General features: G+C 47.7%; 1 protein-coding gene and 1 pseudogene across 3 annotated transcripts in view; both read left to right on the top strand.

Annotated features, from left to right (window-relative positions):
* Window positions 1–22,868, top strand: part of LOC106847639 (zinc finger protein 709-like) — a 65,714-nt gene that overhangs the window by 27,462 nt on the left and 15,384 nt on the right. For all 3 annotated transcript variants that reach the window (XM_070491684.1, XM_070491683.1, XM_014867034.3), the window contains exons 2-4: window positions 3,212–3,338; window positions 4,335–4,515; window positions 4,931–22,751. In XM_070491684.1, coding sequence (XP_070347785.1) covers window positions 3,212–3,338; window positions 4,335–4,515; window positions 4,931–7,385 — 2,763 coding nt within the window. In that variant the 3' untranslated portion in view covers window positions 7,386–22,751. The remainder of the gene's footprint in view (window positions 1–3,211; window positions 3,339–4,334; window positions 4,516–4,930; window positions 22,752–22,868) is intronic.
* Window positions 22,566–22,868, top strand: part of LOC106847667 (zinc finger protein 77-like) — a 15,687-nt pseudogene continuing 15,384 nt past the window's right edge.

The following is a 22,868-nucleotide window of genomic DNA, read 5'->3' as shown; positions in this document are numbered from 1 at the left end:
TCTGATTCTGTGATTATCTTCATATTCTTTCGGGTGTGGCATGCACAGTCATTGTGCTATGAATAAAGGGGAAGTTTTTCCTTTGTTACAACATTTTTTCCTGGGAAAACGACAGCATTAGTTTCCTCTGTTCATGATTTTTAGAGATCTAGCCTGTACGGCAGGTCAGCATTGGAGAGGTTTCTCTGTCTGTCATTGCCGAGAGCTCATGGTGAGGAACACATTTGCATACTGAGGGTCCCACCCTCAGGAGCTTCCCAGATAGAAACTGAAATTGGTCCCCATGTGTGTAGGACGGGGAGAGACCTAAGAAAGGGGCAGACCACTCCAGATTTTACGTGGCAGTTTTAACGAGCGTGGAAGCTTAAGAGGCTTGTCTTATGCAGCCAAAAGAGTAATTTTCTGCTCCCAGCCACCAAATCTTAACGTTTATTTGAGGCCTTAACTGTGCTCTGTCACATATACTGTCCAGATGGTCTCAAGAGCACATCAGTATCCCAAGGCTGTGTCCTTGGGGCATCTTCCCAGAGCTGGGAAGAGAAGTGGAGCACACATTCCGAGCACAGAGGACGGGGCGGGGAGCCCCTAGGTGCCTGGGTTTAGGTCCAGGGTCAGCCCCAATTATGTCTCCTTGATGACCTCCACCAACAGAAAGTTGAAAACACTCTGAAAAGAAACCAGACTTTGAATGTGTTTTTATGTTAAACCATCCAGAAGCCCTTAGTTATCAAACTCAAACAACTAAGAACACAGAATAGGAGACTACTAGGAATTTCTTTTCTTTCTTTCTTTTTTTGATGTGTAAACTATTTTAATAGGAATTTATTAAACTCATTGTCTCCAACAAGAGAAAACTGACACCTGAAGGCATGCTCTCCTCCCAGCCTGGTGTGTGCAGCAGAGACACATCTTTCCAACAGGAGCCAGCACTTGTCCTCAGTCACTGGGCACATTCATCTCGATATCCTCCTCTTCCACATGCCACTGAGAGAGCTTATGACCAAGCACCTCTTGTCCCCACCAAGAGACAAGTGTAAACAGATATATGTGTACTAAGGAGGAACTTTCACCTTTGAAAAATAAGAAGGAACGCCAGGAGGATTTCGTATAAATATCCAGTACAGGTATTTAAATGTCTAGGAAGCAATTTCTGTTTCAGTATCAGAGAGAAAGATGAGATGAAGACGAGTTAAGAAGAGAAGTCTGTTAATATGAGGCATGCAGTGGAATAATTATTCACTCAGTATTTTCCTCCATTGGCATGATAATTTGAGGAGTCATACACCTTGAAACATTATCACATGCACTAGAGTAAGGTCTTATAAATTAATGCTGATTATCAATTACTCCTCATGTTTGTCCATTTTGAGAGCTCAGCAGCCTTCATAAAGTACACTCACACACAACATGTTCACCTTTTGTGAATGTAGGTTTGTGAAAATAATTCAATACACCACATCTCTCCATGAACTGTCAGCTTACAGCATTTCTTACCTGAGAGACATCCCAAGAGTAGTGTTTCATAGAAAGCCCCCTCCCCACTAGGAAACAGTCATGAAGGATTTTGAATCACTTTACTCTTTAAAGGACGTTCTTTCCTTGTCTCCAAGTCCGGGCGCCATTCATCCCCTTTAGAGCCAGTTGTGTTGAAAGGCTTGTGAGATAATAGAAAACATGCATTGTTGTCGGCCCCCAGCTCCTGACACCCTTGGAATTTCCTGGGCAATAGGAGCGTCCTTTGTTCTGATGAGGCTCCTGGAGGAGGATTTGTCACTGGAAAGATGAAGCCATGAGTAGAAGCTTGGGATTTTTAGTCCCGCCCCCACTGTCTTGAGAGGGGAGAACACCTGAAACTGAGTTTAATGATTGATGATGTGTACGTGATGAAGCCTCCGTAAAAGTCCCAATAGTGTGGGGTTTGGAGAGCTCCCGGGTTGGTGAACAGATGGAGGTGTAGGGAGAGTCGCAGCTGTTATATTCGAATTCTGGGTTCATCATTTTTGAGACCCACCAGACTGTCTTCCAAAGTGCCTGCACCATTTACATGCCTGTGAACGATGGATGAGCTTCCCCCTTGCTCACATCCCGCCAGCACTTGCTCCATTTCTGTAGTCAGTGAACAGGGGTCTGCTTGTAGCTTTGTTTTACATTTTCTTGCTGGCTGAGGGCCAGCATCTGTTCATGTCTTATTGGCCATTTTTATTTCTTCTTTGGAGATGGGTCTCCTCACATTTCTTGCCCATTTATTATTTTATTTATATTGTTTTTATTTTTCATTGTTATATGAGTTTTTTAAATACCGTGAGAATACGAGTCTCCTATCAGGTGTGTGGGGCAAACCCCAGTGGCTACCCCAGGTGAGGTGACCTGGCCTTCTCTGCAGCTGATGTAGTTGGGACTTTTTTCTTTAGATTTTTTAGTGCTCCTTATTTCATGTGTGTGGTGTTAGCATGTAGTGTTCTGAAGTTGTTATATAGGTATTTTTTTCCTCTCAGTTAAAGGCACATTTAGCTCTATTGCTTTTCGATCCTTGAGTGACTCTTGTGTGACCATTTTCCTTGAATTCTAGAGACTCGAGGAATTATTTGAGAGCCCCTGCTGACTTCACAGATTCCTCAGGAACAGACTCTCCTCTTACCCAACAAGTGTGCCAACCCCTGAGCCCTGGCCCACATCTCTGCCCACAGTGTCCACCTCATCCTGGGAGGGGGTCGTGCCTCTGGCTCTGTTGCCATGTAGGGAGCAGTCCAAGCCCCTCAATGCTGTTCCCTTCAAGGAGAGAGTGTTCAGCTCAAGCTGCACTGCAGGTCTCAGGGTTCAGAACATCCTGACGTTCTGGTTCCAGTTCTGCAGCTGACAAGGACGTAACTTGTGATCAATCCATTATCCATTTCCATGGTATCTGAAAGATGACTTCATTTTTCAGTCTTTACCTTACCTCAGAATCCGCTGTGTCTCAGGAAGAATACTTCTTAGAACCAGGAGTTTGTAAAGTCTGTATCACTTGTCATGGTTGCACTTTGCTGCAGCTTCCCATCAGCACTTGCCATCGCTGAGCATGCTGCATTTGAGTTGCTCGTTCATTGTCATTTCCCACGAGAGTGTGAGCTCAGGAGTCCTAGGAGTTGAGTCCAGGTCCCTGGCTGTCACCCTCCCACACCCCTTGGTGCAGATGGGGCCTGCCTGAAGTAGAACGTGTGGGCTGTTTCAGGCCTCGCTGGTCTTTGAGGACGTGGCTGTGAACTTCACCCCGGAGGAGTGGGCTCTGCTGGATGGTGCTCAGAGGAAGCTCTACAGAGACGTGATGCTGGAGACCTGCAGGAACCTGGCCTCCGTGGGTGAGGACGGCTTCATGCCTTCACTGAGTCTGGGAGGGAACAGGTGTTTCTTGCACTTGTCCTTTTTTATTGGGGCCAGGAAATGAGAATATGTTTGAAAAAACGAGAGACATTGTCCAAGCCTCCATGGAACCACCTAGAGTCAAATAGCTTTTCCACAAAGACAAGGTTTCATGGATTAAATGGATTTTTTATTACTCCTGAACCAAAGTTGGAGGTGTCCTAATATTATAAGCATAAATATAGTCTCCAGTGTCCCTTTGGTGCAGCTCTGTGGTTTCCACCCCTGTGTCAGTTACACTGTGTTAATACACAGTTGACATGGTCATTTTGCTGTAGTTAACCTGGTACTTATCCATCCTCACTGGCCTTGAAGACCAATGTATGGCCCCGTCTCATGGGCTATTTGTTCCCCTCCGTCCTCTCTCACGGTCAGCTCTTCCCCATGAGCCATCAGCAGCTGCACACACCATCCATCTCCCATGGCAGCTGGGGCAGTGGAAACAGGCTCCATCTGGGTCCGTGTGCCTGCGCACACCAGGGGAGCAGCCACCCTCGGGAGGAACAGGCTCTGGAGGAGGGAATGATGTTTGGATACGTCCATTGGAAATGAGACTCAGGCACTGTTTGAGACAGGTGACGTTTGTCACTTACCTGGCTTCCCTGCTGACTTGTCATCCCTTCTCGCCCCCCGGGGAAGACCTTCTGTATCTCCTCTTATACAGGGAGCACTGGGGGGGGGTCTGCCTTTGCCCAGTTCCTTCGTACTTTGCTCTTCTGATAATATTTATCTCCATATCCCTCTCTATTCTGCCAAGGTCCCTGATATCCGAGGTCCTCAGAGTTTTTCTTTTTTCACATCTCCATTCTGTCTTCTAACATTTGGTCAGGTTTTTGGATCACTGTATGGCAGGAACTCCACATATGGTCTCTTGTCTTTTCTTCATCCCAACATTCCTTTCCCAAGAGATTAAATTATGCTACGAATTGTTGCAGATTGTTTCACTCAAGTTAAAGCCAGCGGATCAAGTCCTCAGCAGGATATTTTGAAGCATAAATTATTCAGTAAGGAGAAAATAGTAAGATTCAGAGGAAGTGATTCCTGGTCTGGTTTTGGAGAAAACTGGCCATTGCATAGCGTTGAAGATCAGCACCAAACCCAGGAGAGTTGTTTGAGGTGAGTGGCGTTCCTGCAGGAGGAAGGGGTCTCAGCACAATGTCAGACTGACTTGATGTTAAGGAAAAATTAGAAACCTAGCTAGACAGATGTGTCCTCAAAACTTTCACAAGACAAGATTTTCCTCAACGGGATGTAGATATTGAGCGTCTCATGAAAGAATAATATATTGACCGTCTCATGAAAGAATAATTAGGAAGCCCCAGTGTAATAGACACTGAAAGTTCTGGCTTTATTTGAGTCCTCAGCCTGGGCATTGAGCCTGTGTTACTTTGTGAAACTATAGACAATGCTGAGAACATACGTATTTACTGAAAATGACAAATACTCAAAATAATCAAGAACTGTAAATGTCATCATTAAGAAATCAGTTATAACCATCAATCCCTCACAGTGTGCTTCCTATTTTGAACAGGAGTCCTTTGCTGGAGAGTCTCCACGGAAGCAGTGAAGGTGGTCACTGTGGAGAAACCCTGAACCAGATCACAAACCTTCCTGTGCCTGAGAGGTGTCCGACTGGAGTTACACTGGAAGAGTGCACAGAGTGTAGAGAAGCCCTCACGGATTTTTCCTTCCTTAAGAATCAGCAACGATCTGACACTGGACACAAACCTCGTCCATGTGAGGAATGTGGGCAGGCCTGTAGTTGTGTCTCGTGCCTAAGCACTCATGTGCCAACGGACCTTGTGGAGAAACCCTATGAATGTAAGGAATGTCAGAAAGGCTTCAGTTGTTACTCCTGCCTTCAGCGACACATGAGAATGCACAGTACAGAGAAACCTGTCTGTGAGCAATGTGGGCAAGCCTTCTGTTGTCCCAGTAACTTTATAAAACACATGAAATTGCACAGTGGAGTGGAATGCTACGAATGTACGGAGTGTGGGAAAGCTTTCCGTTTTTCCTCATCCCTTCGAGTACATAAGAGGACACACAGTGAAGAGAAACCCTATGAATGTAAGGAGTGTGGGAAAGCATTCACTAGTTCCTCATCCCTCAGAGCACACGTGAGGATGCACAGTGGGGAGAGACCCTTCCAGTGCCAGCAGTGTGGGAAAGCCTTCACCTTTCAGTCCTCCCTTCGAGGACATATGAGAACACACACCGGGGAGAGACCCTATGAATGTCAGCACTGCGGGAAAGCTTTCAAGGAGTCTCAGCATTTTCAAAGGCATGTGAGAATTCACAGTGGTGAGAAACCCTATGAATGTAAGGAATGTGGGAAAGCCTTCAGTTATTCCTCATCCCTCCGAGAACATGTGAGGACACACACTGGGGAGAGGCCCTATGAGTGTCAGCACTGTGGGAAAGCCTTCACTTGTCACTCCTCCCGCCGACGACATATGAGAACACACACCGAGGAGAGACCTTATGAATGTGAGCAATGTGGGAAAGCTTTCAAGATGCCTCAGAGTTTTCAAAGGCATATGAGAATTCACAGTGGTGAGAAACCCTATGAATGTAAGGTGTGTGGGAAAACCTTCAGGTGTTCCTCCTCACGTCGAAGACATGTGAGAACTCACAGTGAAGAGAAACCCCATGAGTGTAAGCAGTGTGGCAAAGCCTTCAAGTATTCTGCGTCCTTGGAAGTACACGTGAGAAGGCACAGTGGGGAGAGACCCTACGCGTGTCAGCACTGTGGGAAAACTTTCATTCATCACTCCTACCTTCAAGTCCATGTGAGGGTACACAGTGGGGACAGACCCTATGAATGTAAGCCATGTGGGAAAGCTTTCAGTTATCCGGCTAGCCTTCGAGTACATGTGAAAACACACACAGAGGAGAGACCCTATGAGTGCCAGCACTGTGGGAAAGCCTTCAGGAGGCCTCAACATTTTCAGGCCCACGTGAGAATGCACAGTGGTGTGAAACCCTATGTATGTAGGGAATGTGGGAAAGCCTTCAGTTGTTCCTCATCACTTTGGATACATGTGAGAAGTCACAGCAAAGAGAGACCCTATGAATGCAAGGAGTGTGGCAGAGCCTTCAGATATCCAGCAAACCTTCAAGTACATGTCAGAATCCACAGTGGGGAGAGACCCTATGAATGTCAGCAATGTGGAAAAGCCTTCAAGAGGCATCAACATTTTCAAAGTCATGTGAGAATGCACAGTGGTGTAAAACCCTATGAATGTATGGAATGTGGGAAAGCCTACAGTCGTCGCTCCTCCCTTCAAGCACATGAGAGAAGCCACAGTGAGGAGAGACCCTATGAATGTCAGCAATGTGGGAAAGCCTTCAAGAAGCCTCAGCACTTTGAAAGACATATGAGAATTCACAGTGGTATGAAACCTTATGAATGTAAGGAATGCGGGAAAGCCTTTAGTTGTTCCTCAACACTTCGAATCCATGGGAGGACTCACACCGGAGAGAAACGCTATGAATGTAAGGAATGTGGCAAAGCCTTCAGACATTCCTCATCCCTGCAGGTGCATGTGAGGATGCACAGTGGGGAGAGGCCCTATGCATGCAAGGAATGTGGGAAAGCCTTCACTCGTCACACTGGCCTTCAACTACACTCCAGAACCCACAGTGGAGAGAGGCCCTATGAGTGTCAGCAATGTGGGAAAGCCTTCAGTCGTCACTCCAACCTACAAGTACATGCCAGAAGCCACAGTGTGGAGAGACCTTATGAATGTCAACAATGTGGGAAAGCTTTTAGTCGTCACACTGGCCTCCAACTACATGCCAGAACCCACAGTGGGGAGACACCCTATGAATGTCAGCAATGTAGGAAAGCTTTCATGCAGCCTCAACAGTTTCAACGTCATCTCAGAACCCATGATGGGCAGAGGGGTATTAATGTCAGTAATGTGGGAAAGCTCACAAATATCTTGGATTCCTGTGAGAACACACTGGAGAGTAAAATCTGAATCCACGGAGTGAGGGAAAGCCTTCATTCTGCTTGAAACCTCGTGGTAAATGTGAGCAAACACACTGGAGAGATCGCTTAGGACTGGAAAGACTGTGGGGCAACGTTCAAGTGTAGCAGTTCACTTATCTTCTTCATGAAAACTCAGGGCAGGAAAGAGACCTTTTGATTGTTATGTGTGGCTTCATCTTTATAAGTGTCTCATCTTTACTAGGGACCCCCAGTGTACCAATTCGCAGGTTATGTTGCTGATATGAACACTGAAAATAATAAATATCCATCTATTTATGCATCCTCTGTACTACATATTTCATCACCTTGGACCTTAAATAATTGTACAGTTGTGTACACTCGTCTTATTTATATTACAACATGTTTTGGACCCAGGGATAAGTGGTTTTTGTTTTTTGTATAGTCGTGCAAATTGGTATAATTTTAGATGAAAGTTTTTCGATTCTCACTTTTCTTTATGTTCATAGTATACATTCATGATGTGACACTTGTATTCGTGAAATTTCACTTCTGGTCAACTGTTGCAGCTTTTCTGACTGAATATCTACTCGCCTCTGTAATCTTTCTTATGGAAAGATGTATAGTCCACATTTTGTCCTTCTTAGTGAATACCACATCTGTGTTCCTTGCACGAAGTAGTATTATGGAAAGGTTTTGGAAGAGGACAGTCCCATTTGATTATGCTCATACTTTGACCTGTGGTCATTGTCCTTGATCTTGGTTGGAAATTATCATGGTGCTTTGAGTTCACATGAGAGACTTCATGGCAGGAAGATGGAGCTGGTGTCCAGAGGCTTCTACTGAATTGTGCTGTCACCTTGCGGAAGGTGGGGCACTATCTGAAAGTCCTTCTGTTTGTCGTTCTCAGTTAAAGTTCACGAGCAGAGGAAGACGCATGAGGTTTGGAAAGCAGAAGTGAAGAAGACATGATTCTCAGTTCTCCTGTCCCGTCAGGAGACAGAGGTGCCTGGGACCCTAGGAGGCCTGCCTCACAGCACACTTTTCTGACTTCTGGCGCTGCCTGTCTGGAACAGCCCCAACCAAACACCATGTTTGACATCAGCTCCCTCTTAGACAGCAGGTTCCACACATTTGCCCACAAGCTCCCCCATCATGGAGCCTCTTTGGTTTGCAGGTTCACACATTTACTTGCATTTTCCTGCAGCTCTTTGGTGTCCATCAGGCCACTTCAGGCTGTCACACTTTGTGGCAGTCTCTCATTCTTGAACCCCTCCATCTCCATTGCTTCTCCTGATGACATGAATTCTGTGGGGAGCATCTTGTTCTCTAATAGTGGATCTGTTTCCTGCCTCCACCGTGACAGACTCAATGCTGTACCCACATATAGCATAAAATTCCCTGGTTGCATTGTTGCAAGGCTGCAATAATCCGGCATTTGTTCTTTCTGGATACTTCCATGATTGAAAACAGCATTTACAAATGTATTTGACAGTTTGTGAGTTTTTTCTTATAGCTGAGTGCTAACTAAATGTTAAACTCTGCATGTTTAATTTCTTTCCATTTTTCTATGTAATTTCCGAGTGCTTACTTTTTTCATTTTTTATGTGTGCTTTACAACAGGTAAATGCACAACAATGTGAATTTTTTTTTTAATGGCTCGCTACGTTGTTTCTTCAAAAGCTCATTCCTTCGGTTTTCAAGTCTGTTGTATGCTTACAAGTGTTATGTTTTATTAAATTTGAGGTTATGTTAAACAATCCCATTCTGGAGGATAATTTATTCTTGTAATTGTCCCTGTTCTTCTGTATATATCCTGGGATAATAGTACTAAGTACGTGTGCCTTTTGACATTTTTCTTTTTCGTGTGTCTTTCTTTACTTCCTATGCAGCTACCAACGTGTTTTCATTAAAACCAATTCTTCATTCCTAATAGTGAAAACCTAAATATTGCTTATGTCAGTGGTCTCCAGCTAGAGGTCCCCAGGAGTCAGGCTCCTGCAGATGAGCACTGTGGGAGGCAGAACTGGACACACCTCTTCCGTAGTTCTCTGTGGACAAATAGAACCACCAGCGTTCTTGGTGAGGTGAGCACTTAGTTGGGATGGGAATGAGTTAGGAGAGGGAGCTCCAGTTTACAGATATGACCAACTTGAGTAAACCACTGATTCCTGGAAATGCTGCTTCTAAATGTTTGTTCTCCAAATAACTCAGTGGTTTAACGTAAAGTTGATACTGGAGTTGAAACATCTTCTCCCTGTCTTATTGTTTTTAGAAATTGTGCTGAATATCCGCTGGCCATTTGTCTGTCTGGCAGGTAGGTAATTGATTGATGATGCTCCTGTCCAGGAATGTTCTCTTGTGTTGTTTCCACTAGATGAGAAATGGACCATACGTTGTCTCTTCATTCTGACCACTTACAATTTTTTTGCTCTGCCTCCAGGAACAAAGGTCAGTTTCTCGCCCTGTGTCAGATGGTCTCCAGGGATCCTTCTCTGGCCCTGGGCATGGTGGACGTCTTGTAGTTTGAATGGACTTTGTAGGGGTTCGTGTCTCAGAGGATGTATAAGGTGACTAGGCCCCCAGGGACTTAGGAAACAATCAGTAAAGGTATCTTTACAGCCTTTCCCGAGAGGAAGCCTGTACCTAAGGGCTTCCAACCCTTGTCAGGATGGACTCTCCTCTCTGGTGTCATCAACTCGCCAGTCGACATGACCAGTGCTTATGGGGACCCCAACACACTGATGAGGCTCAGGACAGCTGCACTAAACGGTACCAGCACGAAAAGTGTGGGTCACAAGCACACCGTGCCATTTCCCCACCAGTGGACAGAGCTCATAATGGACATTTTCCATGGGACTCTTCTTGCCTTTTCCTATCAGAACCATGAGATTCTTGAATCAAACATTTCCTGCAGATAGTTATCCTTCTAAACCCCCAGAGAGTGTTTCCCTCATCAAGTTGTGGTCCTGTTGTTTCTTGTGCTCTCAGGATCTGACTCTGAAGTTTGGCAAGATGCCCACTGAATGTTGTTTTTGGGCTGTCACTCTGCACCTGTTCTCTGTCCCTTGAGAGGATGGCCTGTCATATATGGCCAGAGAGGGGGCAGAGGAAGGCTCAGGAAAGTAGTTTATTATACACAGGTCCTAGACTGGCAGAGCCACTCCAGCCCAAGACGGGGAGATACTGGGGGAGTGTCAAGGGAGCAGGTGCTTCTGCGAAGGTGGCAGGGAGCAGGAGGACAGATGGGCAAGTGTCTGCAGGGCCTAGAATACTGTAGAGACTAACTGTTTGAGCCTCGAGTGCGGCTATGAGGGATGCTCAACATTTGGCACCAGAGTAAGAGGATGGACTGTGAGAAAGGAAGGCGGGGTTTGTGTCATGATCCTGGGCAGCTTCCTTCCTATCTGATCCTGGGTGGCCTCTGGTAAATCACCTACGTTCATAGTCTCAGTTAACTCATCCCGGGAGATAATAAACGTGTCTACCTCATAGAGTTTGCTGAGGAGGAACTAGGTTTATATGCTACCTTAGTCACTTTACAGAAAACATTTGAAACAGTCCCCGTGCACAGAAAGAAATATATCAGTGTTCACGTAGCCAATGAGAATGGCAAAGGCAGCCTCAGACACCTGGAAGGTGACCTGACACTGCTGGGTTGTGGCTTCCTCACATTGAGCAGGAACAGCTTTACCGTCTCTGTCATCAGATGGGGGAAATCTGTGACTGTGATGGGTTGAGACAAAAGGAAGAATGAGTGGGTCCAGCTCCGTGGCCGAATGTTTAAGTTCACGCACTCTGATGCAGCGGCCCAGGGTTCGAATCCTGTGTGTGGACATGGCACCGCTCGTCAGGCCACATTGACGCGGCGTCCCACATCCCACAACTAGAGGGACCTGCAACTACGATATACAACTGTGTACGGTGGGGGAGGCGGTTTGGGGAGACAAAGCAGGAAAAAAAAAAAAAAAGATTGGCAACAGTTGTTAGCCCAGGTGCCAATCTTTAGGAAAAAGAAAAAAAAAGGAAGAACAAGTTATAATCAGGTCCACAAAAAGGCGACATGTGGAACGGAAGCCAAAGCACACTAGTGACCAAACTTTCTCCACTTCCTTCTAATGTGATGGCTGCCTGTTTATCAGCTAGTTTTAGCTGCGCTGCACTCTTTCTGCTTTCTACACAAGAGCTGTTGAGATCTCCAGTGACCACATTACCTTCACCTCCTGACAGCATCAAATCAGAGCGAAGGAACACTTGCTGGAACACTTACTCCACTCATCTCACACAAGGCTGAACGTGTGACAGATTCTTGTCCAAATATGTCCTCACGTCACATGTGTCATATTCCCTCCTACTGACACTCCCACAGTCCTGCACGGTGTGTGCACCCCCAGTGCTCTAAGTTAGTGCACCCCACTATCTGTGACTGCAGGTGTGATCCTGCTGTCCTTTGGCTAGTGAGCATTGGCACAATCATTATCTTACTCTTATTAATGAATTATAGGTTCGTTTAATGACAAAAGTTTTGTGTATATAAGAGTAAAAAACTTGCCTGAAAATATATTTAAATCCATATGCACGTGGTATACGTATGGACTAAGAATGCATGAGAATGCTAAGAATTAAGTTGAGAAAATTGCAATTCTGACTGGACAACCCGTAAATGCAGACATTTTAACATAATCTCTCAGCCCAGGAAAATTAGAGAGTGACACTTGTTAATATACAACTGATTTGAAAACAGCATTAATAGGACTTTCCTGGGAAACGTGTGGAATCTTCTGAGTACACAAGTGTTTTATTCACACATAAATATGATAACTGAACACATCCTGAGGGCCTGCTCTCAGCCCCGAGTTCAGGACACTCCCACCATGTCCCTGACACATGAGGAAGGTGCTCACTTCTCACGCGGAAGGACAGGCAGTGCAGCCACTCAACGGTGCAGCAGGGAAACAAGCCCCCGTTTTCTTTGGCTGCACTGCTGTGTCCGTCGTGGAATTAGACCCCAGATCTTCTCAACATAAAGGGAATGGGTGTTCACTGTACAAGTAACATCTGGTACAAATAAGGCAAGATCCAGAAGAGAGGGGAGTCAGCGTCAGTCAAGCTCAACCACCGTGACAGCCTCCATCAGGGGCCTGGAGGGCACACCGGGGCTTTGCACAGCCCACACCTGTGGGTCTCTGACCCTAGAATCTGATCCACAATTGCAGAGAACAGGAGCACATGTGTGGAGGCCAGGGCCTCTAAGAAAATGGAAAGGAAAATTTGGTGTCTGGTTTGGGTACATACTTGACTGACTGGCCCGGTGATCAGAAAAATAAGCTGGAAGCTATTGCCCATCAAGCCGCTGTGCATTGCTCCATGTGTATGGTCCAAACCCTGAGAGTAACGGCTGCTTCAGGTGCACCTTTCAAATGTGATGTGAATGAGGCTATTGGTGAATTCTAACCCAGAATCATGAAGACAGGGATTCTGGGACATGTACCTCACTGCCTTACCCACAATGAAATGACACCATTCAGCAGAACCTCATCGACCTGTAGATTTCATTGACCTTTCATCAAACATGGGAAAATGTAGCACAGTGAGGGGATGAGAGGGAGATGGAGATTTTTTATATGGATGTGCAAATATATATCTGATTCCAGGAAATACTAGAACAGTAGGATAACTTTTATGTAATGCTGGAAGTTAATATCTAAATTGATTACAAAATATATATCTGTATACACATATACTGAGTTCAGCCATTGTCCCCTCAAATTTCATGTCCACCTGGAACCTCAGAATATGACCTTATTAGGAAATAAGATCTTTGCAGATGTCAAGATGAGTTCATGCTAGGTTAGAGTAGGTCCTAACCTAGTGGTGAGTATCTCTATAAAAAGAGGGAAATCTGGACACAGAGGCCTGCACAGCAGACATGTCTTCACCATGTGAAGACAGAGGCAGAGGTTGGCGTGACCTGCCTACAATCAAGGAAGGTAAAGGATTCTTGGCAACCACCAGAAGCTGCGAGTGGCTGGAACAGATGCTCCCTCTGAACCTCCAGAGGGAGCCAACCTGCTGACAACCTGATTTCAGAATGCCGCCTCCAGAACCCTGAGGGAATCACTTCCTGTTGTTTCAGCCCCCCGCTTTGTGGCACTTTGTTATTGGTGGCCCTAGGAAACTAGTAACATACGTATTTATATAAACACACACATAGGCATATACACACACACATCTGGAATAAATCTCACATTCTCTTTGATTTCAGCAAGTCCCAGCTTGGAGGCATTGGAATAAAAAGTAAGAACAAATGAAAAGCCCGGCATAGGAGACTTGAGTCAATGGGGAACTTTGAGGCCCCTCCAGCTTATCAATGGGCTACACAGCCAGGCAGAATATACTACTTCCTTTACACACTTACCCAGGTTTCTGTTGTTTCAGTCCCCCGTCTGTGGACTTTGTTCCGAACAGACCAGTGCCGTTCCTAAGGAGGGCGTGGGCCTTGGATATTAGGGGGACAGCCAGAGGCCAGTGCACCTGGAGCAGAGAGAGGAGGAGAATGGCAGAGGAGCGTGATGGGGTGGTGGTCACCTCATGTCATGATTCACTGGCCATGGGAGACTGACGCTGCTTGTGAGTGACTTGAGGCTACAAATGGCCTGATGTGGCAGCTTCACCGGATCCCTCTGTACCTTGAGAACAGACACTGGGATGATGTCATTCAAGGTGCAGGTCAGACTGGGCTGGTACCTGTGACACTGATGTGCCAGGTTGGAGCCATGATATAATCTGAAGTTAGAGCCGTCAGAATTTCTTGGCGTATAAGGATGTTACTAGATTTTACTACAATTTAAAAAAATTCAAAAAGGATGTGTGAAAAGTTAAACAACACGGAGTCACTTTTGTGAAGGGTTCTGAAATGGAGCTGGGAGGCCATGAAGGAAGTGTACTTGATGAGTGGAACCAGGAACTTCTGGGCTGGGCCACACTGCAGATCCCCCGAGGACTCTGCAGGAGCTCCTACGACTTGCTGCAGGAATGGAGCTTTGCTTGGTGAGGGCCTGAGCCTCTTCAGCCCTCATTCGTTTTCTGCCACCAACACCAATCAAGATTCTTTGTAAACAAATTATGCAAACATTCCCTTTTTATCTTTAATCCCCTGACTTTTGCTCCCTGGTGTGGCACTATTTGGACTGCCACCCAATTCTATGTACCCCAAATTGAAAATCTTTGATCCCAAATGAATCTTTTCCTCTTGAACTCGTTTCTTGCTTTGAAGTTGAGATTCCTGGTGGCAGAAGCAGGATCTGAAATGACCTGTTGATCCCGCACTGCCATCCCCTAGAATCGCTGAGATGCCCACGCAAGCCCTTTTGTGCTCCCTGCTGTCTCCCTGACTGTGAGCCCTCTCAGGCTTCAACTTCCCTCCTGTGGGTCGAGGTCCTCGCCTTCCTTGGGAGCTGGGGTGCACCTGCCCTCGTGCTGGGTGCGGCTCTTGATGCTCGAGGGGTTTCCTTGGTGAGTGAGGACTCTGTTTCTGCCTACACACTTTTCGTCATTATGGGAATTTCTTTTTCTAAGTCTTCTGAGGCTGCACCCTCGAAGCTCCAACTGGTTTCATGTTTGAGAAGTCCAGTCCTTTCTTGTAAATTTTTGTCCCAGTGGACTGACAATACCAAAGACAGTTCACAATTAGAGTGCCCATTTAGGGACACTTTCGGACTCTCAAAATATGTGTATTTTTTGTGCACTAGATCTGAGAACCACAGTTTTAAGACCAGAAATAGGACCTTTAATTTCTAGAGTCAAGCATGGCACTCTTTGACACCCCCGCTTAAAAACTATGGTCCCGGAAGCTGTAAACATTGACCAAATCCCCCAGCAAAATCTTACTAAGCTTGTTTCATGTCCTCAGAACTTGGCTTGATAACTATCAGCATTTCCACTATGCTTACCATCCCCAAGCCTCATGATTGCTGGAAAGAAATGGCACACTCAAAACTAAATCGGGGAAAGTTTCAGAAGCATTTAATCTCTCATGGCCAAAAGCTCTTCCACTAGTGCTCCTCCATCTTAGATCTGTACCCTTTGGCAAACCTCTGTCTCCTTTTGAAGTAATAACAGCACAACCTACGCATGCAATTACATGAGGGAATAAATGAACTGACTTTGCCTAAAGGAGACATCTTACATTACTGTCAGGGTCTCATTGAGACACTTAAAAGGGATGAAAGGTTGGTAGCTGATTCTTTTCACGGTGAGCTCCAGGAGGTTAAGACCTTAAGGATCATTGACTTCAACCTGGAGATTTCTTTTATTGGAAAAGGCACCAGATAAAAGACTCTTTGCAGCTCCATTAAAAGGACCATACCAGGTACTTTTCACCAACCCATGTGCTGCAAAATTAAAAGGCACAGACTCATGGATTCACATTTCTCATATGAAAAAGACTTCTCCTTAGTGCTGTCAGCATCTTGGCCAAGTGGGCTGCTCCTTTAGTCTCTCCCCAGCATACAACCAAAAGGACATTAAGCAACAGAAGATACCCACACAGCACAATAGGATGTCTGAGAGATGCACACAGCCATATGTCTGAAGGTGGGAGTACTGGACCCCCAGGAAGCAGTGGGAGGAGGTGAGTGGATGTCCTCCTCATCATTGGCTTGGATCTAGGTTGCAAGTCCACACATAATGGCCGGCACATGACTCCGTGAGGAGGCAGGGGAGCAGGTGGGCCTCCTTGTGAATGCTGTCACTTTCATGGTCACATCCCAGCCAACAGGGGTGCTCTACATTGAGGTGGCTCAGCCACTGCATGGGACCCCCCTCAAGCCCAGCAGCCCAAGTGGACCACCAGTGAGGGCACAGCAGCCTCGTGTGTGATAGAGGGTGTCCTTCCTATCCCTTCCTGTCTTGCACCCAAGTCTGGCTGGTCAGCCAGGGCAGTGTATCCACACCACAGCGCATCAGGTGGGCAGATGCAGATGGGCCCTGTCAGCACAGCTTCCTGCAGAGAGGCACAACTTCTAGCAGATTCAGCGTGTTCAGAAAACACAGCTCCTGCCCCTCTCAGTGGCGGCAGGTGGAATCTGTGACCAGATAACACCCTATGTGCCAGCAAAGGTCCGCTTCATCAAACACCCTGAAGAAATACATTAACACTCTGGACCAGATGGAAAACGGAAAGTCTCCAGAGACCAATCTTGAAGTCAGAGAAGTTTTCAATGTAAATGATGGAGAATTCCAAATAGTTATAGAGAAACTCAGTGAGTTACAAGAAAATCCAGCCAGTTCAATGAACTCAGGAAGGAAATTAAGGAGCAGAAGGAATTCTTCACAAAAGAGAGAGAAACTCTAAAAAACACACCAAACAGAACTGCTGAAATGAAGAACACAATGAATGAGATAAAAACATTCTAGAGGGGCAGCCCAGTGGCACAGTGGTTAAGGTCACACGTTCTGCTTCTCGGCGGCCTGGGGTTCACCGGTTCGGATCCCAGGTGCGGACATGGCACCACTTGGCATGCCATGCTGTGGTAGGCATCCCACATAGAAAGTAGAGGAAGATGGGCACGGATGTGCGCTCAGGGCCAGTCTTCCTCAGCAAAAAGAGGAGGATTAGCAGTAGTTAGCTCAGGGCTAATCTTCCTCAAAAAAAAAAAAAAAAAGATTGACTAAGGATTATTTGCATCAACACCAGCAACGTGGGACTAAACAAATCTACGCTTGATCAGCAATGCTTTCTGCAAAAATTCTCCATCAAGAGGGTTAAATTTGAAAGAAAACAAGGTCACTTCTGTCGAAGGGCTTTAAAATGGAGCCGGGAGCCATTAAGGAAGGAGAGTCGTGCACATCCTCCTCAGGCAGGACACAGACCTCTGAGCTGAGTGAAGACAGAAGTATTCTGAGAACTCCGCCAGAAAGCTGCGGCTCCTCCCGCTGAGGGCCTGCTGCCTCCCTGGAGCTGCCTGAGCCACTGATTAGGACCAGCCAAGACCCGCTTTCTGGGGCCAAGTCCAGAGAACATTCTGTGATGCAGAGGCCCCTCTCTGGTCTTTACGAGGCCGCGCTGCCTCCTCCCCGCAGGACACAGTTTGTGTGGCTCCCTCAATCTGTGCGCCCTGAAGAGCAATTCTTTGATCCCAAATTCAATGCCTCTCTGCGTCTCCTCTGGACTATTTTTAAGCTAACAGGACTGACTAAACCCATGATCTGATATAAATTTCCTTGCAGTAAAATGTGCATGTGAGGATTCTAACATCTCACACCGTGGCGGTGCTGAGACGAGTCCTGTGCGCAGGCTGCGGCCGTGGGGTCTCACTTCCCATGGGGCAAAGGACCCAAAGCCGCAAGTGCTGACCTCAAAGCCCAGAGGTGGAGGTGGGTGTGGAAGTGAGCAGAAGTGCGGCCATCTTGTTACACTAAATGGCCCAGCCCCTCCCCTGTGTGACTGCTCACTGCTCTGCACGGACTCTGAAAACATCCACATGCTCTCCTGATTTATGGCCCCTTATGTGCGTTCTCCCCAATAGCGTGATAAATTAAAACTTTGGAACGGGCTGACCACACGCGGGAAACACACCTACAAGGATCCATTCCAGCTGACAGAAGAATGGAGCAATGTTGACGTGGATCAAGGCTGCCCCGGAGAGAAGGCCAAGGCGGTCTACATCACCCACCAGGAAGTGTATGATACGCTGACCTGACTCGTGTCTAACGTTACACGATCACGCAATAACCAGACCGCACCTGCACTGACACCATTTTAACGACCTTTCTACATGATCTTTCCTTGGTCTAGTAAAAAATAACTCACATACCTGTGCCTTATAAATTTAACCCTACCCTGAACACATTGCAGCTCTTCACCGCCCATGGGTCCTGTCCCCATGCTTGCAGCTCTTCACTGCCCATGGGTCCTGTCCCCATGCTTGCAGCTCTTCACCACCCATGGGTCCTGTCCCCATGCCCCATGCTATTCTCTGAATAAAAGAGCACTATTGCCAGACCTTGAGAGTCCAAGAAATCCTTCTTTTGACTCCTCGGCCTGCCAAGCCCACATCACTTCCTCTGGGGGTCTGTATGGCAATCTTGCTTTACCAGCTTGTGACCTCAAGTTCTGGTAAGTGCACATTTCTTCCTTGTGCCTTCCTCTTTCAAGGATGCATCTAAATTCACTTCTCCATTGGGAACCTTCTTGGACAGCTGTATGAATCCACGGTTGCTGCCCATGGCTACTCCATGGGGCAAACCATGGCATCTGGCCCAAAGAGAACCAGTAACTTAAGCCTGAGGGTGATGAAGAATGAATTAACCCATTCTTTCTGAATCCTATCTCTAATATATAAATTTTACATGGGCGCGGGTCGACCACTCAAGTCATTAGGACAATTGCCAATCTCCAAGACTCCCGTGGCAGGTTTCTTTTCCTAAGGCTGGATTGGCATCCCTCCCTGTGGGTCCTGCCCACACTCCGAACCACGGGAAAGTCCCAACTGGGACTCCGGTTCAAGGAAAGTACCAAACTCTAACCTTTGGTTGAGTATGGGAACCCCTTCTTGGGAGAAGGGCTCCAGGATGCAATTGGGTAGAATGTCCCCCAGACTGGCGGAAAATTCTTCAGTGTTTTCTCTATTCTTCTCTCATTTCTGGGACCATTCACCAGGCCCCTGTTATCGCCAGGCATAATAGGGAAGATATACAAGGGGTGCAATGCCGGGGGACGTCCCCATCGCCCCTTGCTATAGGAACCCCACAGGCAGAACAATGGGTAGGACGTGGCCTAGGTTCGGGGGGAATTCCAAGGTAACAGACCCTTTTCTCTCCTCTCTCTTCTTTTGTCTTTTTCTTTCCTAGGACCATGGGAGCTTCTAATTCTATTCTTAAGGACTCCCCTTGGGGTTGCCTTTGAAATAACTGGGCAAAATTTGATCTAAAAGATCCAAAGAAAAAGAGACATCTTTTACTGTAATACTGTTTGGCCTCAATATACTCTGAATGAGGAAAAATGGCCCATGAATGGCACCCTAAATTTTAATAATATTTTTCAACTAGACTTATTTCGCTGCCACCTGGGAAAATGGTCTGAAATCCCTTATATTCAAGCATCCACAGCCCTAGATGAAGATCCTGGACTCAGAGCGGCTTGTCGCATGTGTCTGGCTCCCCGACTACAGTAGAAAAAACCACCTCTGACATATTAGATGATGGCTGCCTTGTCAGACCTCTTCCTAAGGCCCTTACAGCCCCTACCGAAATCTCGTGATTATTGTTTAATAGAGGGGGCGAAGAAGGGATTTACAAAGCCAGTGAATTTTCACAAACTCCAGGAAATAACTCGGGGAACAGAGGAAAACCCTGCCCCTTTTCAAGGGAGATTAGCTGAAGCCGTTTGAACAGACACTAATGTAGACCCTCCTTCTCCGGAAAGGAGAGCTGGTGTAAACATCACTTCATTAGTCAGTCAGCCCCAGGCACATGCAGAAAAGAGACTAAATGGGCCTTGGGTCCTCAAACACCTGCACAGAGACATTTTAAAATGGGCTCAACATTATGCTGAGCTCCGTAACCAAACCACGTGTTGGGTTTGTGGACCCTTGCCTCTGTCTAGGACCTCCGGCCTCCCCCAGTGGGTCTCTCCCCTCTTGGGCACTGACTGGCGTGCTACATAATACTACACAAGGTATTTCTAGCTCTTCTCTTCTACAAGATTCATCTGTTACTAATCATATTGTTTCCTTGTTGCCATCCGTCTCTGTCACCTGGGAGCTCCCTGGTCACAATCAAACCTTTTCCTTCAACTCTACTGCCCACATACTAACTAGACTCGCCTGGTCGCAGGGGGATCATAGACGAGTACCTAAGGTAAAGCCCCCACCCATCGATACACACAGGATGGACTATAGCAAATTTGGGATGAATATATTTGGCTCACTCCTACTAGTGGTCAACTCAGTCAAAAGGCCACTCTGTGTTGGGAACAAACCAATCACACTTGTAATACTTGAGCTAATAGCACCCGACCTATGGGACAAATTCCCCGTTATGTGTGTTCTCATATCATAGCCTTAAAAAATACTGATTGGTTTGGGACCGACTGGGACAGACGGCCCAGCACACGTTGGTTAGTCCCTAACGGCACTCAGGGGATATGTGGCTCCAACTTATGGCCTTGGGTGCTGCCTGGATGGACTGGACGATGCACCCTAGGCTTCGTCTGGATGCAAGGTAGAACTCCATTTACTATATCCCCCTGCTGACCTACCCACCCTGCAACAGCGCTGGACCCGCTCTGGCTTCCACTGGGATGACCACCTTGCCTCAATTTTCCCTCCCCAATTAGGAATCGAAAGTGTCATCCGGCACATGGAAGCCCTAAACAAATTTACCACGAAGGCATTGAATGATACACAACATAGCCTTCTGCTGCTGGATTTAGAAGTATCCCAAATGCGTAAGGGGGTTCTGCAAAACCAGATGGCACTGGGGGGCACTTATGCCAGTATAAAAACTGAATGTTGTGTCTGTATTCCTGAATACCATCAAAATATCTCTGGCCTCCTATCTGATATGAGCCACCAAATTAAATCCATGCCCGACCCCACCCTCATTGGTTGGACTCCTGGTCAGGTCCAGGCCCCTGGACTACTATCAAAGCCTTATTCACTGGGCTGATCATACTGCTTGTATTTCTTATCATAATTTGTCATCTATTTCATTGTTTGTCTTGCGCATGTCAACAAAATTTTGCCTCCTGAAGCACTTCTCATCAAATGATTCTCCCGTCTCCAGAGGATCTGCATACCTTGTCTGCCTTAGACTCCATGGGCACAACCTTCCGGTCCACTGAACTTCCTGCCTGAACCCCTGTGGCCCCATTTAGGGACAGCTCTGCGATCACGTACAGCTGGAAGTAGTCACAGAAGACTGACCACCCTCCATGTCCCCAAAGGATTTCAGGGCCTAATGGATTCAAGGGGATTTTGTGATGTGGATCAAGGCTCCCCAGGGAGAGAAGCCCAAGGCATCCTGGCCCACACGCCAATTGAAACGAGCCTCTGGGAAGTATAGGGCGTCCTGACCTCATTCATATCTAACGTTATACGACCACACGATAACCAGACCCCACCTGCACTGACACCATTTTAACAGCTTTTTAAACATGATGTTTCCTTTGTCTAGTAAAAAACAACGCACTTGCCTGTGCCTTATAAATTTACCCCTATCCTCAACCCATTGCAGCTCTTCCCTGCCCAGGGGCCTGTCCCCATGGTACTCTCTGGATAAAAGAGCATGACAGCCGACCTTGAGAGTCCCAGAAATCTCCCTGACTCCTGGGCTCACTGAGCTCGCATCAAATGTGATGCCTGGAGCCTGTCTCGCCTGGAGCCCACATCCCTGAGCCCCTCCTCACCGCCCCCTTTCCCTACACAGCTGCCTCGAGATTCCGTAATCCTTGAAGAGGAATCTTTGAGACTTAGTGACCCGTCTTCCGAATAGCCCCCTAATCTAATCTAACTAAATTTCCTTTCTCTATCTAACTCATTGGGATTAATTGGCTCAGATCGCGGAGAGCAGAGCGAGCCCGTTGCTCAGTATCAGGTAGGGGGCGGGTGTCCCAGCGTCAGCGGTCACACAGGTAATCCGAGCACGACCCAGGCTCGTATGTGGTGACATCACTGTTGCGCGTCTGTTTTTAAAGGGCACCGATCCACGGTGACTCCAGCCCCTGATGGACGTCTGACCCCGGAGCTCACCAGGCCCCCTGTCCCAGCTCCAGATGGGGGCACTCCAGGGAAACTGAGTCAGGACTTCCCGGTCCAACATAAGGACGAGCTGCAGGATGACGCCAGGTCCGCCAGCCGGCAGCGGCTTCTGCTCGGAGCCCAGGACCCGAGCGGGCGGTCCCAGTCCGGGGAGGAAGCCGGGCAGGAAGCCGCCGAGGCCGAGAGCCCGCGCTTCCGCCCGGCCCTGCCACGTGACCAGCGCCAGCGCCTGTCAGGCACGCCCTGGGTTGTAACGCTGTCCAATCAGGGAGGACGGGGGCGGGACCACCGGGGAGCGCTGCCGCGACCCGGGAGCCGCTCCATCAAGGGACAGGGGCGGGTCTTGGACATCTGTCCATTCAGGACCCGGTGCGTGCTAGAACCCTGTCCAATCAGAGTGCGTGGCAGGATGAGTGACGAAAATACTATCCAATCACCACACAGGGGCCCGGAGCTGCGTCACAAGACACGGGGGCAGGGGAGCTCGTGTCTTCCTGGTTGTCGCTCTCCTCCAGTGCCGTCCGCGCGCGCACCGGCCCCGCGTGGCCCCAGGAGTCCCGTCTCCGTCGCTCTCACCTGCCGGGGCCGCGGGGCTGCGAGGAGGACGCCCGGAGGGTCCGGAGCTGGCGGAGATGGTGAGTTCGCGGGCCGGGCGGAGACCGGGAGGGGCTGGTGCAAACCGGCCGGAACTGGCTGGAAGCTGCCGCCGGCCCAGGTCTCAGTGCGCGGCCCGGGGTCCCCCCGAGTCCCCA

Source organism: Equus asinus, chromosome 20 (genome assembly GCF_041296235.1).
Source record: "Equus asinus isolate D_3611 breed Donkey chromosome 20, EquAss-T2T_v2, whole genome shotgun sequence".
NCBI classification, from domain to species: domain Eukaryota; kingdom Metazoa; phylum Chordata; class Mammalia; order Perissodactyla; family Equidae; genus Equus; species Equus asinus.
The sequence above is the reverse complement of the archived record's forward strand: the minus strand, read 5'-3'. Positions and strand labels throughout refer to the sequence as shown.